Source organism: Sus scrofa, chromosome 14, assembly GCF_000003025.6.
Source record: "Sus scrofa isolate TJ Tabasco breed Duroc chromosome 14, Sscrofa11.1, whole genome shotgun sequence".
In the NCBI taxonomy this organism is placed as follows: Eukaryota; Metazoa; Chordata; class Mammalia; order Artiodactyla; family Suidae; genus Sus; species Sus scrofa.
The window spans coordinates 47,478,111-47,496,236 of NC_010456.5; the positions used below are offsets into that span (position 1 = coordinate 47,478,111).

Consider the following 18,126-nt stretch of genomic DNA (forward strand, 5'->3'; position numbering starts at 1 on the left):
TCACTGAACCCTCTACACATCCCTCGGAGGAAGGCTCCAGAATTTCTACTCCTAATTTACACACAAGGAAGCAGGTTCACAGAGGAAAGGTATCTGGGCTGGAATGTGCCTACCTTCTGGTACCCTTGGACCCAAAGGGGTCCATGGACATTCAGAAAGCTCCGAGCAGGGACCAGCCCCTCTCAGTGAATACTGAGGGCTGACTGGCCTGGAACACAAGCTACTAGGGGTCCTTCTCCAACCCCAGGAAGGCTCATGAACACAGAATTCAACTGGCCGCAAAACTCCAGCCATTTAATAACAAAAGCTTCCTCACCCTCACCCCACCACAGCACTGGGAGAATCACGGGTCCAACCATGGAAGTACATGGGAAAGGCAGGGTGAATGAGGACAGTCAGTGAGGGGCTGGTCAGGTCCTGCCCCTGTGTCATTTGACTCTGGGGAACATCAGGTTGGAGGCCTTTCCTCTGCCCATCCACCAGCAAGGGGCTCCATCCCGGGGATGGGGCTGCCCAAAGGGCCCAGCCAGAGTACATGAGAGGAGGCCAGGGCTGGCAAGAGGAGGAGAGAAATGAAGACAGAGGAGGCTCTGGTCTGTCACCAAGCCTAGGCTCTCTGGCCTGCCTATGCCAAGCCCAGCCACCAGGAGCTGGCCTCACCAATCCAGAGGCTTTGCCAATCACACTGGCCTTGCCTTCTTGGCTTTCTTCTCAGACCTCACAGCCTCATCATGGGCTTTCCGCTTCTCTGCCAGTTTGTTGGCCTGTGAGGAGGAAGGGGAGGATCAAGCTGTGATGGGGGGAGGAGGGCAAGGAGGGGATTCCTCCCTTTCCCATTCATGGCCACTGCTTAAAAGCAGAGCTTTCAGAAAAGCTAACAGGCAAATCACCCTGGGGAAAAACAAACCCATTTGAATGCCCTGAGGTGAGAAACCATCATATTATTTTATGGGCCCACAGCAATTTAGGAGCAGAGCAGGCTCCCAGAGCTGGAGGCAAATATTTCATTGACTCCTTCACCTGGGAAAGCTGGCAGCCATTCAAATCTTCATCAGGAGCTGCTGGGGGGAAGTCAACCTGGAACAGTCTCTCCCCCAGAGCCATTTGGCAGTATCTACTACAAAAAAGGAAGGGTGCTCACCCTGGAAATTACACTCCTAAGAATTTACCCTGCAGAGACACTTGAGATAGAATGCTCAAGGGTGTTCTCTGAGAATGATTAAAAACAGGAGACAACTTAATCCTATCAGCAAGGAACAGGCCATACACTGTATGACACATGGACAGAAGTCCATGCCAGGGTTAAATGACAAACACAGAGCAGAACAACCTATATAAGCAGACCTCAGAGACACTGCCAGTTTGATTCCAGACCACCCCAATAAAACACATATCCCAGTAAAGGCAGTCACATGAATTTTCTGGTTTCTCGGGGCATATAAAAGTTATGTTTATGCTACACTGCTGTCTATTAAGTGTGTGATAGCATCATGTCTAAAAATGCAATGCAAATTCACTAATTAAAAAATGCTTTACTGCTAAAAAACCATTAAACATCACCTGAGCCTTTAGTGAACTGTAATCTTTTTGCAATAGTAACGTCAAAAAACACTAATCATGGATCACCAGAGCAAATGTAATAATGATGAGAAAGCTTGAGACAGTGCAAGAATTACCAATGTACTGGTGACATGGAGACACAAAATGAGCAAGTGCTGTCGGAAAAATGGTACTAAATAAACTTGCTGATGGGGTTGCCACAAACCTTCCACTTGTAAAAAAAAGACTCAATATTCCTGAAGTGCAATAAAGCCAAAAGCAATAAAATGAGGCTTGCCTGTATATGTAGCAGGGTATCCCCCAAATAATGTCTGTTATCACATGCAACAAAGAAGCTGGTACTACAGGTCTCCTCAGGGCAAAACTGTAAGCCAGCTTCATGCTGTCCACTAAGAAAATTCTTTCAGAAGTTCCTGCTGTGGCTCAGTGGTTAGTGAACCCAACTAGTAGTCATGACGACTTGGGTTCAATCCCTGGCCTTGCTCAGTGGGTTAAGAATCTGGCGTTGCCGTGAGCTATGGTGTAGGTCACAGACACACCTGGGATCCCAAGTTGCTGTGGCTGTGGTGTAGGGCGGCAGCTATAGCTCCGATTCGACCCCTAGCCTGTGAATCTCCATATGCTGTGGGTGTGGCCCTAAAAAGACCAAAAAAAAAACTTTTAAAATAATGAGTGTATGTGGCTTTGTAAATGAGAGAAAACAAAATAGAAGCTTAACTAAAACCTCCCACAGCCATCCACCAGCTTCATGTACTTCTGTAGAGTGCTCCTTTATAAAAGCAGTCCCTGAGTCTGCTGGAACAGCTCTGGCCCCAGGTGCTAGCAACTCAGAAACCACATGGTGCAGGAAGGAGACTGACAGAGATGCCCACAGGGGCCTGAGGGAGAGGCCCAGAGGCTGGGCTGGGCCAGGTGGGCAACTTCAGAGAAGAAGCCAGGGGAGGGCCTGGTGTCTGCCCGGGAGCAAGCTGGCCTTGAAACTACTGCATGGCCACACCTGGAGAACTGGACAGGCAGGAGACTCACCTCGCGGATTTTGCGTCTCTTGCCAAACATGATCTTGTTGTAAAGGTACTTTTCCCGCTTCTTCATCATCATGATGGCCAGGCGCTTGGCCTCACTTTCCTCCTCTTGGGCCAGGCGCTGCCTGTCCTCCAGCTTCACAGTGCCCGCCATCACTCTGGGCTTCTGGGCACACAGAGTGGACACTTGTGGATGCAGGTAATCCCCCAGGCCTCCCCACCCAACCCCAGTTCCCTGCCTCCCGTCCTTCTGGCAGAGGGGCTGCTTCCCAGTCCAAGACCCCAGTCAAGTTCCCGGTACCTTCCCCTCCATCCTCGGCTCCTCTGGGGCTGTTGGTGGGGCCTGCACCCTCCCCTCCATCCTCCGCTCCTCCAGGGCTGTCAGTCTGGCCTCTTCCTCCTCTTCTGAACCAGCCTCTATATCTTCCTCCTTTTCTCCCTCTTCATCATCGCCTTCGTTATCTTCCTCTTCATCCTCTTGTTCGGATTCATTCAAATTTCCTACAAAGAGCCAAGGACTTTTGCATACCCAGGAGCTGCTCTTCCCCTTGTGGCACAAGAACTGGCACCTGGCACCACCCTCTTCAGCCTAGGGGATGTTTCAAAGGCTTGCAGGGCTGTCCCAGCCATGGTTCCCCTGGCGCCTCCCCCTGCAGTCCCAGCTGCCTTCAGAGCAAACTCCAAGCCCGACTCCTCAGCTCTGCTGTCTCCTATGGAAACTTCCAGACCAGTTACTCTAGAGATCAAGTAGCACCTGATTATAAGACATATTCTCTCCACCTAAGCCGTACTCCAAAGGTGGGTTTAAAGGGCTTTGTGCCCCTGTTGTCCTGTTCCCTCTGTGGTCAATAAGGCAAACAGCTGGCTGAGGCCCTGGGAGCCGAGGCCAGCCTGGAGAAGCCTGCCCACGCTGCCCAGCCCAGCCCCCTCCCACTCACCTGGATGCTCCCCTCGCTGCAGGGCCAGCAACTTCAGCTTCTCAGGGGGGACATAATCGCCTTCCTTCTCTGACACGAAGGGTGAGAGGTGTGGGGGCAGCTGCACCCCGGGGAAGTAGTCTGACACCGGGAGGAGGAGCCGGGCATTCACAGAGTCAAACACCCACTGGGGCTGCACGTAGTACCTGGTGCAGGGTGGTGGCAGAGAGAGTCATGGAGTCACCTGAGGCTCCACTGCATCCACAGGGGCCTTGAGACCTCTGTCCTCAGAAACCCAAACAGTCAGAGAAAGACAACTGCCCCGTGGGCCTACCTGCCGATGGTGGGGGTCTGCTGCCCTGGCCGGTCGACAATCTGGTGGGTGATGCTGGAGTCTGTGACGTCATAGGTGGCCCCAATGCACAGAGATTTGTCCCAGGACACGAGCCCCCCAAAACTCCTAGAGGCAAAGAGGAAACCCTCGAGGGTGCTCAGGAGTGAGGTGCCTGCTCTGGGCCCTGCTGACCCATGAGCTCACCCCCATAGGACACATTAGTCCTCTTCCCACCCACCTCCTGGTGCCTTCCCCATCTGGCCGATGCCTCCAATGATGGCTCAGTGGAGACCCTATGCCCTAAGCTGGTGAGGAAGCCATATCAGCTGCCCTCTGGGAGTGCTTCCCACATGTGAGATGGACAATGATATCAGCCTGATGTGACCGATGGGTGCCCAGGGCTGCCCTGTCCAGGAAAGGACCCATGCCAGTGTGGCAGAGCCAGTGCTGTCAGTCTCCCCACCTGATGACGAAAGCCAGGGCCTCTCGGGGCACCTCACGGTTCAGGAAGAACTTCAGGCCCTCAAAGAGCTTCTTGTGCTTTTCCTGCGCCTCCAGCTCCTTTCTGTGGTCCTCTTCCTGTGCCGCCATCTCCTGCCAAGAAAAGGGGCAGCTCGCCCCATCAGATCCACACGCACTCCAACTGCAGGCAGAGGCTGCAGAGGAGCCCCTCCCCAAGTTCCTCCTAAACCCCTCAGTCCCAATGCGCCCCAACCCCTCTTCCATCAGGCAGCGCAGTCCTCACCCCATCAGCAGGAAACTCATCCACCTCGGCTTCCTCCTCTGTAGGCACCACCACACGGGCTAGACTGGCACTGAGGGCGGCCAGTTTCTGCGGGAAAGAAGCAGGGCTGCAGTACTGCCATTCGTAGGTGGGAGGTCTTGTCAGGGGGTATGGCCAGGGTGGGGGATGGTTCTGGGACGGATATCCATGGGGTTGAGTTCCAAGGGCAAACTCTGCATGTCTAGCCATGATTGCTCTGACCCCTGGGCCAGGAAGCACCCTCCTGGGGGCTTTAAGGCCAATGCTCCAGAAGACTCTCTCACCTCCATTGAGCTCTCGGAGTCCAAAGCGTAGGTGTCCTCACTGGCCTTCGCTTCTGTGTGGGCCTGACCCTCGAGCTGGGAGGCAGGGGGAAGGTCAGAGGAAGAGGATGTCCACAGCCCCTACCTCATGTGGGGAGAGAGGCTGTGGCCCTTAAGCGGCGGGGACAAGCGCTGGGCTGACCTTACCTTTGGCGGGTAGTGCAGGTTGAGAGACTGGTAGAGGCGGAAGTTGACAAAGCCCAGCAAGGTGGTGTAAAACTCGGTGAAGGTGGCCATGACCCTGTAGTCCACGTCTGTTGGGTGCTGGGAACACAGGGGGCGCGTCAGCAGTGTGGGTGCAAAGATGGCACTGACAACCCATGCAGGGTGGGGGCCCTGCCTGCCCAAGACCAGGAGCCCCCTCAGGGTGGCCCTACCCTCAGAGCTCTGCCCCATGGGAAGAGGCTGTGTCCCTACCCAGGAGCATTCCAGGCACCAGTAAGGGTCTGGACAGGGGGTTCCAAGAGTTGGGGTGCCAAATCCCCTTGCCATAAAGGGGACACGGTGAGTGAGAAAAAGGAAGCCATTGTCACAAGGTCCCTAGAACAGGTTAGTGCCCTCTCCCCGTCTGAGCTTTCCCCTTCATCCTGCAAGTCAGTCTCTGTCCCTGCAGAGGCCGCTCATACCTTCTCCATTTCCTATCCCACAATTTCCGCTTAATGTCCTATCTGGGGCTAGCTCAGGAACACTTGGGGGCCCGACCAGAAGAGATGACCCCAGAACAGTCCACCTGCCTGAGTAGACGGCATCAGCCCCTACAAGTCCTGGCAGGAGCCTTTAGATGGATGCTCAGAATTTAGCAACCCTGCCTGGGGCCTAATCAGAGAAAAGGCACAACCTAGGGACCCAGGGTAGGCTGGGCAGCTGCCCGGCTCAGGCCCACAGAGCTCATGAGAAATGGCCGGCAGAAGAGCTGCCTGCTTGGGGTGAGAGCATAAAGCAAGGGGGAGACTCAGGAGAGCTTGTCCTTAACCTAGAGGAGCTGGTAAATCAAACTAGGGCAAGGATCTAAGACCCAGACCAAAGCGCCTGACTCCTGAGCAGCACTGCTCCTCAAACCAGGGAGGCCAGCCCAGCTCTGGAGGACAAGCTGGGCAACATCCAAATCAGTGATGATCACAACTGATCTGTGACCCTGAGCTGTTTTCTCCATTCTGCCACCAGTCAGTGACGAGGCTGTGGGAGAGCAGGGGCCAAGAATGCTCCTCTTATCCTCAACTGATACCTCAGTCCTTTCGTGCGCATCTGCCAGGGCCTTCGATGGGCCTGGAGCATATGAGCAATTGACTTCCCCAGTGCCCCCACATCTGCTGGGTCCTGTTGCTTGGAGCCCAGACTGGCTGCACAGGGGGAGGGGGCACATCAGGGCCCTGGTGATGACCCAGGACTGGTCCCCCATCCTCTGGCTGTGAGGAAGCAGTGGCAGTGAGCTGGCCAGAGAGGAAGGAGGAAAGGGGGGCCTGTTCCCTTCCTCTGTTCCCCAGGCCCAGCTGTGTGGAGGATGACAAACAAAAAACAGTCTGAGCATCGAGGGGGTGGGACATCAGAGAGAAGGAAGGAGAGGGAGGGCCAGAGAGGAAGGAGGGAAGGCAGGGCAAAGACTCGCACACATGCCTAACCCAGCGAGTGGGCACAGGGACTGACGGGAGCCAAGCCCGCCTCTCACCCACAAAGACTGCAGGCTGCCTCCAATCACCTCCACTGTTCTGTGCTCAGAGGGTGTTCTGGTCCAAGCCACCAGCACAGAGGAATGGGCAGGGTCCAGACCCAGTTCATCCTGGCCAGCAAACCCACAGAGCAGCCTCCACTGGAGGAACCAGTTCCCACTCAACAAGAGTAGGAAGCAGGCCAACACAGGCCCACGGCATAAGTCAGGAGGCGAGCCAGAGACTCCGTGGGGGACCAGAGACAAACCAGCATTTCTCTGGATGGATCCAGCCCCAAATTCCCACAGTCTAAAAAAAGATAAATAAGAAGGCGTACCACTAACAAGCAATGCTTCTCTTTTGCCCACCCTCCCCAATCCCACCTGGTCCCCAGCCCTGGGGGGCGGGGTGGCAGTGGGGGAGGAAGGAGTTATGTGAAGCCTGGCCAAGGCCTGGCAGCCGCCATCAGCTGAAGGGCAGAGCCAGGCTCTGCACAACAGATATTCGTGTAGACCCAGAAGCTGCTCACCATTCAGCACTTCTAAGAACCAAACAACAGGCACTACTGAAGTTTTTTCCCCCTTAAATCTTCATGATAAGGCTTACAAGATAGAAGCACGTTATTACTGGGTATGGAGAGGTAAAGGAACGCATCCAGGGTCAACCAACAGGCAGGTACTGGAGCCAGGCTGGCCGTCTCTTGTTATAATGCTGCACAACACACTACCCCCATGCCTCCTGCCAGCACTCAGGAACCCAGCTGGTTCTGCAGGACAGGAAGATCCCCCTTCACCCAAACCCTCACCTTGGTCTAGGAGCCACAGAGGGAGCAACACTGCGCACAAGCCCCTCCCCACCCCACTCCTGGGCCACTCACGTCGTGGGAGAAGGTGTAAGGTGTGATCCACACGATGGGCTGCCCAGCACTTCGGCCTGGTAGTAAATGCCTTTGATGGACAGGAAGACCTACATAGAGGGGAGGCATGTGGTGAGGACCGGGTGGCAGGGCAGGGGGCGACGTGGGGGCCCCACTGGGCTGCCCAGGCTCACCTTGCGCAGGGCACGGGCGGCGATGACATAGTGCATGAACTCCACGGCCAGCCGGCGGCACAGTTGGATGGTGTGCACGTGGCACTTGCCGGTCCTCGGGAAGGTGGAGAAGAGGAAGCACATGGAGAGGGCGTCATCCAGGTCGCGCAGGGCGTCTATGAACGTGGGGTACCTGCGTGGCCAGGAGGGTGGTGCTCAAGGGGTCGTCCAGCCTGGGCTCCAAAGGGGGCCCCAAGCTCCTTTTCTCACCCTGTTGGTCACCCCAGAGCTGATCCCCATGCCAGGCTGACACTGCCATCTCCTGAACAGGGACGGGCAACACTCTGGGGCCTGGCAGCACGATTCCCCATAGCTTCAGGAGGAACCACAGAACAGGACATGGTCACTTAGCTTTGAAGGAGGTACCACAGAGCAAGACGGAAGAAAGGCCAGCCGGGGCCCCTCACAAGACAATGGGAGGAAAGGCACTTAGTTTTCTGGAATAAGCTGGAGCCTTAATTGGCCCCTCAGGTGCCTTGGCGCTTCCTCACTCTTCACCTCATGGACAAACCCCACAACCCAGGCCCTTCCTGGAAGCAGCACTGCCATCTTTCTCAGCAACATGCAAAGAGAAGGGGGTGACACAGAATGGGAACATGACCCCCAAACTGCCACCTGCTGTATGTATAAATCCCGACATTGCTTTTTTCTGTGTATTTTTTTTTAACTTGTTTCCACACAATAGCTGTGTGTCACAGGCAGGACAGGTGCTATTGCCACCTCTCTCTTAGAAAGGAGGAGCTGCTCAGGGCAGGAACGGTTCTCAAGCCACCCAGCATATGGCTGCAGGGGGCTGGGGTGACAATACCTGCTGTCCAGTTCCCAGGCCAGGGCTACTGCTGTGCCAGCCCATGGCTGGCCAGACTCACTGAAGCCAAACCCACCGAGCTTAGAGCTATTCCCAGGCCAATAGTCCTCAAGAGACAGACATTCAGGTAGCCCAGGGTTTCTGAACCTTACCACTACTGACATCTCAGGCCAGGCTGCTCTGTGCTGTGGGGGCATCCTGTGCACTACAGGGTGTTCAGCAGCACCCCTAGCCTCTACTCATTAAATACCAATAGACCCTCTGCCATCTGAGTCTTGAGAACCAGAAGTGTCTTTAGACACTGCCAAGGGTCTCCACTGGTTTAGCCAATAAAATGAAGGGACTGCTGAGAAGCTGGGCAAGAAACAGTTAAGATCGGGGGTATTTGGCTTGTCTTCCAGGATTGACCCCACACCACATGTATAGCTCTGGTTCACTCTCACCACAGGGCTTTTGCATGTGCTATTTGTGCTGCCTGAACCATGCTTCCCTGGCTGCCTCAAATGTCTCCCCTCAGAGAAACCCTGGACTTGCAACCATCACAACAACGTGCCAGTTTGTTTCCTGTCTGCTTCTTCCAAAAGGATGCCAGCTCTGTGAGCAGGGTCGTGACCTTGTTCCCCATGGCAAGCCCAGTGCCAAGTCAGGGTCCCCAGCTCACCGCTCCTTGACGATGTGGTCGAGCTTGTAGTTGGGCTTGTTGTCCTTCAGACGCTCCACCGTGTTCCACTCACTCTTCCCATAAGCCTTCCGCAGCTTCCGGACGAACACCTGGAAGAGGGAGACTGCTGATGTGGGGACCATGGGCTCCGGGACAGCCCTTCTGTGGAGGAGGGATAGTCAGGGCAGGAGGACTCTTGAGCCCTCTGGACCAACTTCCTCCCTCCGAGCACTTCAGGTCAGGTCTACCCTCTGTGCATTTCAGAGGCTTGGAGGCCGCCTCCACTGTGGTCTAGAGCAGCAGCTCTGAGAGAGCCAGACCCCTGGGGGCTCACTTCCAATGCAGTGAGTTGAGATGGCTGCAAAACCCAACAGCAGGACAGGTCCAGCCGGCCACCTCAATGGGCTCTGGTGAGAGGACTGCCCACAGCTGTACCCCCAGCCTGGCCCTGCTGCTTGGGAAAGGCTTCAGAAACAGGAGTCCACTTTCAATTATTTGCATTGGCTATATTTAGGTTTTTACTTTCCCTGTGGTATTTAAGCATTTAACAGTTTCTATTTGTGGGATGGAAAGCCTTATCTCTTGGGAGCAATTCCAGAAAGAACGCTAATGGAAGCAATTTCTTTGGGCAGAAAACACACCAGAGCATCCCTGAAAGACCACAATCTTTGCTTCAGAGGCAGTAATTTTCCTCTTTTCCAAAAGAACCAGGGGAAAAGAATGACAGGTAAAACATTAATCACTGGCCAGGTTCTATATAAATGATTTCCATACCTGAGATCTTTGTCAATCCTCCACCCCACCCCCGCCACAATTCTGAGGCAGAATTGCCTCACCCTTTGTAGTCTTGCTCAGAGAGATCAATCTGCCCAAGGTAAGCATTAGCAGGTCTACAGAGAGCTGCCAAGGAACTCATCTAGACCCTAGAGCGAGGCCTTACCTTGTATTCCCGGAACTTGTTGACAATGGGTTCATGGAGGAGGAACTTGATGTCTTTGATAAGGTAAAAGGTTCGGGCCGCCGTGGAGCCCTTGTTAACTTTCTTTTTGTGTTTTGGTTCATGGGGATAAATCCCCTTAAGGATGCAGAGCCGCCTGGAAGACAAAGGTCATTCCTTTGGTCAGTAAACGTGCTGAGCACTGGCCACATTGGGCCTGGAAAACAGCAGTGGACAGGGAACATGGGGGCCCTGCCCTTTGGAAAACTCACATCCTAGAGTCTGACGATCGCAAGTTCCCGACAAGCACACTGCAGATTGTCCCCAGCAACAGAAAGGAGACAACTGGAATACTGAATGGGCCTACTGGTAGGTACCTCTTTTAGAAAGGGGAGTTAGCAAAGGCCCTGCTGAGAAATAAAACACTTCGAGCCACATACAGACAGACATACCTTCTTTTATTGCATTCTACTGCATTGCACTTTTTAAATTTTTTTGCTTTTTAGGGCCACACCCATGGCATATGCAAGTTCTCAGGCTAGGGTTGAACTGGAGCTATAGATGCTGGCCTACACTCCAGCCACAGCAATGGCGGATCTGAGCCACATCTGTGACCTACACCACAGCTCATGGCGATGCCAGATCTTAGCCCACTGAGTTAGGCTAAGGATCAAACCTGAATCCTCAGGGATACTAGTTGGGTTTGTAACCTGCTGAGCCACAAAGGGAACTCCTTTTTTCTTTTCTTCTTTTTACAAAATTGAAGGTTTGTAAAGCCCTGGGTTGAGCACGTCTATCAGTGTCCTCAGTCTTATAGCATTTGCTCACTTTACATCTCTGTTACACTTTGGTAATCTGTGCAATATTTCAAACTTTCCCATCATTGTTATATTTGTTACAGTGATCTCTCTCCTTTTTTTTTTTTAAATAATGGTGGCACCTGCGGCACATGGAAGTTCCCAGGCCAGGGACTGAATCAGGGCTGCGCCAACACCAGATCCTTTAACCACTGTGCCAGGCCAGGGATCTAACCTGCACCTCTAGAGCGGCCTGAGCCGCTGTAGTCTGATTCTCAACCCACTGCGACACAGTAATAATTCCTGGTCAGTGATCTTTGATGCTGCTATTGTAATCATTTTGGGGGCATCCATATAAGATGATGAACTTAATAAATGTGTGTGTTCTGACTGCCCCACCAACTGGCCATTTCCCCATCTCACTCCCTCTCCTTGGGCCTTCCTATTCCCTGAGACACAATATTGAACCTGTGCTAATAAATAACAATGGCCTCTAAGTGATCAAGAGGAAGGAAGAGTCGCATGTCTCACTTTAAATCAAAAGCTAGAAATGATTAAGCTGAGTGAGGAAGGGATGTTGAAAGCTGGGCTTCTTGTAACACAGTCAGCCAAGTTGCGAATGCAAACAAAAAGCCCTTGAAAGAAATTAAAAGTGCTAATCCAGCGAACACACAAATAATAAAAACACCAAACAGCTTTATTGGTATGGAGAAAGTGTTAAAAGTCTGGATAGATCAACCAGCTGTAACATTCCCTTAAGCCAAAACCTAATTCAGAGCAAGGCCCTAATTCTCTTTAATTCTATCAAGGCTGATAAAACAGAGAAAGCTGTAGAAGAAAAGTCTGAAGCTAAAAGGGGATGGTTTATGAGGCTAAAGGGAAGAAGCCGTCTCCATGACAAAAGTGCCAAGTGCTGATACAGTAGCTGCAGCAACATATCCAGAAGACAGAGCTAAGACAATCAACTACACAACAAATTTTTCACTGTGGATAAAACAGTCTTGTCTTGCAAGAAGATGCCATCTAGGACTTTCAGAGCTAAAAAGGAGATCAAAGCTTCCAGCTTTAAAGCTTCAAAACACAGGATGATACTCATTTTAGGGGCTAATGCAGCTGGTGACTTGAGGCTGAAGCCAATGTTCATTCGCCATCTTGAAAATCCTGGGGCCCTTAAGAATGATGTTCAGTCTACTCTGTCCGCACTCTATATGTGGAACAACAAAGTGGATGGCAGTATGTCTACTGACAACATGGTTTAATGAATCCTTTAAGTCCACTCTTGAGACCTGCTACTCAGAATAAAAGATTCCTGTCAAAACATTATTGCTTATTGACGATGTACCTGGTCACTCAAAAGCTCTGATGGAGATGTACAAGAACATTCATGTGTTTTCATGACTGCTAACACAACATGAATTCTGCAGCCCATGGATCAAGAAGTAATCCTGGAGTTCCCATCGTGGCGCAGTGGTTAACGAATCCGACTAGGAACCATGAGGTTGCGGGTTCGGTCCCTGCCCTTGCTCAGTGGGTAACGATCCGGCGTTGCTGTGAGCTGTGGTGTAGGTTGCAGACACGGCTCAGATCCCGCATTGCTGTGGCTCTGGCATAGGCCGGTGGCTACAGCTCCGATTCAACCCCTAGCCTGGGAACCTCCATATGCCGCGGGAGCGGCCCAAGAAATAGCAACAACAACAACAACAAAAACGACAAAAAAAAGACAAAAAAAAAAAAAAAAAGAAGTAATCCTGACTTTCAAGTCTCTTATTATTTAAGAAATGTTTTTGTAAGGTTACAGCCACCAAACACAGTGACTCCTCTGATGGAGCTGGACAAAGTAAATTGAAAACATTCTAGAAAGGAGTCATTCCCCCAGGTGCTATTAAGAACATTCCTAGGAGACCCCTTTGTGGCTTAGTGGTAATGAACCCAGCTAGCATCCATGAGGGTTTGATTCTTGGCCTTGCTCAGTGGGTTATGGATCTGGCATTGCCGTGACACGGCTAGGATCTGGCGTGCTGTGGCTGTGGCACAGGCCAGAGGCTACAGCTCTGATTTGACCCCTAGCCTGGAAACTTCCATATACCACGGGTGTGGCCCTAAAAAAGTAAAAAAATAGTAACATTAACAGGAGTCTAGAAGAAGTTGACTCTGACCCTAATGGATGAGTCTGAGGGGTTCAAGACTTCAGTGAAGGAAGTAACTGCAGATGTGATAAAAAGAGCAAGAGAACTAGAATTACAAGTAGAGCCTGAAGGTGTGTCGACTGCTGCAAACTCATGATAAAACTTTAACAGATGAGAAGCTGCTTCTTAGAGATGAGCCAGGAAAGGAGTGTTTGAGATGGAATCTATTCCTGGTGAAAAAACTGTGAGGACTGCTGAAATGACAACAAAGGATTTATGATATTATGTAAACTTAGCTGATGAAACAACACAGGGCTTAAGAGAACTGACTCCAATTTTGACAGAAGTTCTACTGTGGGTAAAATGCTATCAAATAGCATTGTGTGCTACAGAGAATGGTTTGTGAAGAGCCAATCAATGTGACAAATTTCATCATTATCTTATTTTAAGAAACCGTCAGAGTTTCCATCATGGCTCAGCAGAAATGAATCTGAGTAGTGTCCATGAGGACACAGGTTTGATCCCTGGTCTCACTCAGTGGGTTCAGGATCTGGCATTGCTGTGAGCTGTGGTATAGGTTGCAGAGGCAGCTTGGATCTGGTGTTGCTGTGGCTGTGGTGCAGGCCAGTGGCTACAGCTCTGATTCAACCTCTAGCCTCCTAGGAACCTCCATATACCAAGGGTGCAGCCCTAGAAAAAAAGAAAAAGAAAAAAAAGAATCACAGCCACCCCAGCCTTCAACAATCACCACCCTGAGCAGCCATCAACATCAAGGCAAGACCCTCTAACAGTAAAAAAACAGACTCGCTAAAGGCTCAGATAATGATTAGCATTTTTAGCAATAGTTTTTTGTTTGTTTTGTTTGCTTTTTAGGGCTGCATGTGGGGCATATGGAAGTTCCCAGGCTAGAGTTGACCTGAAGCTGCAGCTGCTGGCCTTCACCACAGCTACGGCAAGCAGGATCCTAGTCACGTGTGCAACCCACAGCCCAGCCCAGCCCAGAGCAATGTCAGATCCTTAACCCACTGAGCAAGGCCAGGGATCAAACCCGCATCCTCATGGATACTAGTTGGATTCATTACCGATGAACACAACAGGAACTCAGCAATAAAGTACTTTATGTTGAGGCATGTACATGGTTTTTTTTAGACATAATACTACTGCACACTTAATAGGTTACAGTATAGCATAACTTTTATATGCTTTGGGCACCTAAAAAAATTTGTATGCCTCACTTCATTATGATATTCACTTAATTACAGTGGTCTGAAACCAAAGGCCATATCTCCAAGGTTGGCCTAAAAGGCAAAGAGAAGAGCATCCTTAGATGGACAAAGGCTATAAGAGTGGGAAGTTCTGGGTACATCTGGAAGATGAAAGTGGGCCTTGCAGGACAGACTGTGTAGCATCTGGGGGGGACTCAACTAGGAGTTGAGAATCCTGGCTGCCAGAAGGGACAAGATGGGTGAGTAACAGTGCACTATACCAGTGAGCCCATTAAAATGACTTAGGATGGCACGACCCAGTTCTTCACCTTCCTCATGGATCACAATGGGCAAAGCACAGCTCACGAAACTAAAACAAGGCCAGGCCAGAAAGAGGAGGGATATTGGAATCCCAGACAGAGTTTGTAGCAATACATGTAAGAGAGGGATGTGGCTGAGTTTTCACTGTGTAACATGCTGTCCAGGCGACCCAAATTCCCCTCTTCTTTCTAACCTCACCTGAAGTCGGCCAGGCTGAGTTGCAGCTTCTTCCGGGCTTTGTTGCGGGTGATGTAGTTGGTAGCAGAGCCTCGTTCATACTTGGGGAGGAAAAAAATCAATTCTCCATTAGCAATGACTGCAGTGACTGACAGCAATCTCTGGACACGCCTCTTGCAAGAGGCAACTAGTACTCTGGATAAGAGGCCGAGGGGCTGTGGGGAGGGAGTGCTTCTCCACTGAGCAAGTGGCCCTGTACTGGTCTTGCAGTTGTCAGCACACAGGAGGACACGTACATCTGCATGACGCAGGGGTCAGGTGCTATGCCAAGCACTTAGGAGTAGGTCTAAGTACTGACCATTATGATTACTGATTTGCTCCTATTATTTCATTTAATTCCCACAACACTGTGAGGTGGTTTCCATTAAGATTCCCATTTCACCAGGAAGGAAAGAGGCTCAGTAAAATAACCTGCCCAGGTCATATATCTTTTTAAAAGCCGGGGCTGGGTTCAGACCTAGGTCCAAGTCCAGAACCTGAGCACCTCACTCACTAAGCCAATGTTCTCAACTTCTATTCCATTATAACCACCGCTCCACCACCAGAGGCCTTTTAGAACTTCCCCTCTTTAATCACCCTCTCACACAGCCCTCTGAAATGTTAATTATCCCAGATATATGGTAGATCTATTTATGTAATGCAGTCCTATAAAGGGCCACAAATCACTGTAATATCTAAGACACCTCCCAACCAATTTTTGTTCCTTGGGGATGACACCATCTGGTTGAAAATGCACTTGAAGCCATAGAGCCTCTCTCCTTCCCCATTCATTCACTTATTCACTCATTCACAGACATTAAGACCTCTACTATGGGGAGTTCCCGTCGTGGCTCAGTGGTTAACGAATCTGACTAGGAACCATGAGGTTGCAGGTTTGATCCCTGGCCTTGCTCAATGGGTCAAGGATCTGGCATTGCCATGAGCTGTGGTGCAGGTTGCAGACGCGGCTCGGATCCTGCGTTGCTGTGCCTGTGGCATAGGCCGGCGGCTATAGCTCCGATTGGACCCTAGCCTGGGAACCTCCATATGCTGCGGGAGCAGCCCTAGAAAAGGAAAAAAAAAAACAAAAACAAAAAAATCAACAAACAAAACCCCAAAAAACCTCTACTATGTTCCAAGCATTTAGCTAGAGGTATGTGGGTAATAAAGTCAAATGGTCTATCTTCTACCTGCCCCCAAGAAGCATGATGCAACCATGTGGTTGTCTGTAATGCTGAGATGCTGCCTTATACTCACATCCCTGTAGCCCTGACAGAGCAACAGTGCACTGGGCCAGGTGCCCTGCAATGCAAAGCAAGAACATCTTTTCCAAATAAGCTCTTCCTCTGGACTAAGAGATCATAGGCCTTGATGGCCAGGTCCAGCTCTAAAGGGATAAACCCGTAGCCTCCTGAGGGGTACGTTTACGAATAACCCCAGAGTCACCAAACACACCCCGCATGCATTTTATTATTAATAAAGTTATCAATTGTTTATTGGGGATCAGGCCCATGCCAAGTCCCAGGGCAATACAAAGATGAGTTTCAGACTGTTTTAGGGAAGTTGCTTTTGTTAAAACTGTTTTCCATTACCCTATGCCACACTGTCACCATTCTTACCCTTTCAAACATTAAGAGGACACTCAAGGAGTTCCCATCATAGCTCAGTGGTTAACAAATCCAACTAGTAACCATGAGGTTGTGAGTTCGATCCCTGGCCTTGCTCAGTGGGTTACAGATCCAGTGTTGCTGTGAGCTGTGGTGCAGGTCACAGACACAGCTCAGATGCCACATTGCTATGCCTGTGGTATAGGTGGCAGCTGTAGCTCCAATTAGACCCCTAGCCTGGGAACCTCCATATGCCACAGGTGTGGCCCTAAAAAGACAAAAAAAAAAAAGAGAATACTCAAAGTTAACTGGGGTGACTTTACTCTCTGGGTGTATTGGGGGTGGATTCAGTATTTGGTGTTGTTGGGTACTACTGGCACCTAGTGGATGAACGGTCAGGAATGCTGCTGAACATCCTACAACACACTAGACAACCCTCCCCACAACAACACAACTAAGTTATGTGGCTCAAAATGTCAAAATGGTTGTGAAATCCCCACTTTAAAAACTGCCATGATTTGTTTACATATTTGCAACTGTTTCTCAAGATGAGATTTTCTCCCTCATATTTTTGTAGTTCCAATGGCTAGCACATAATGAGTGCTGGGTTAAAAACAAATCAGCATTGGAAACTTTCAAGATGAAGAAACATCATCCCCATCCTCATCCCCTCCTCTCCATGCCACCAATGTGATTTTCCATACAGCAACAAAAACAATTCTTTGAAAAATCGATGTCATTCCCCTTTTAGTTGATTCTTACTGCACAGCAAATAAAATCCAATCTCTTCACTGTGAATAACACGGTTTCTGTCCAACCCCAACTACATTAGATGCCATTCTTCCCTTGGTTTACTATACCCCAACTGTCCTGATATCCCTCCCATTCGGTACACACGGCAAGCCTTTTCTACCTAAGGGCCTTGGCACTTAGTTTCCTCTGTCAGGCTTGTTTGTGACCGTTTTCTTTGGTTATTTACTTTAGTGGCTACCTTCCCTACTAGAAAGTGAGCTTGGGAAATGTAGGGACTACATCTGGTTATGCCTCATCCCCAACGTCCAGAAAAAGGCCTGATTCAACAGAAAAGGGAGTAACAAGTTTTTAAAATGATAAACTCAACATAGTGATGAGCTCTGCGCTATGTTCATCACTTTTTCAGTAAACAGTTGTCCTCCGGTTCGGCCTGCTCTGGGATGCATCTTTACTTGGTAACCTCAGCTCTCTTTCACAGCTCTACTGCAGGCTTCTTTCCCGGATTTCACCGAACGAGTAATGCTGTCCTCGCCCATCCTCGGACCCTTTCTGGCTGCTGTCTTCTACCGCGTTGATCAGCCACCTCTGCACCCACAAGGGGCCAAGGCCGGGGAAAGGCGCAGTTCCCGGGCTATATCGCTCCCGTCTCCTACCTCCTGGGTCACCCCTGTGTCCCCACCCCTGCTTCTCGCACATCACCTTCTTCTTCTCCAGGCCGCCCATGGCTCCACGCTGAAAGGTCTACCAGTGCCGAGCGGACAGGTAGCGCCACTTCCTCCCGCATGTGCGCGGTACAGGGCCCCGAGGCCCTCCACGCCGCCTGCCTGTGAGGGCTGCCCAAGGAAGTGCCTGAGCAAGTCTAGGGAAAAAAGGGACTTTTCTCTTTTATATTTACAACTAAACTCCATGAAAAAAATCACTAAGACCGCTCTTCTGGATCTTTCCCATTTATTGCCTAATACAGACATATTTAATGTTTGATTGAAGGCGGATATTCAGGCATTTCTATAGTCATCCTGATGACGAACGCTTGCCGTTTCA

The 18,126-nt window shown here is 50.7% G+C and overlaps 1 protein-coding gene across 1 annotated transcript; it reads right to left on the minus strand.

Moving 5' to 3' along the window:
* Window positions 268–17,873, minus strand: PES1 (pescadillo ribosomal biogenesis factor 1). The gene is given in 16 exon segments (NM_001244432.1): window positions 268–764; window positions 2,587–2,748; window positions 2,884–3,083; window positions 3,521–3,705; window positions 3,834–3,959; window positions 4,297–4,427; window positions 4,579–4,665; window positions 4,881–4,955; window positions 5,067–5,183; window positions 7,443–7,487; window positions 7,490–7,531; window positions 7,616–7,787; window positions 9,124–9,233; window positions 10,064–10,217; window positions 14,708–14,787; window positions 17,785–17,873. Coding segments are annotated over 16 exon segments (1,794 nt in total). The 5' UTR covers window positions 17,809–17,873; the 3' UTR covers window positions 268–680.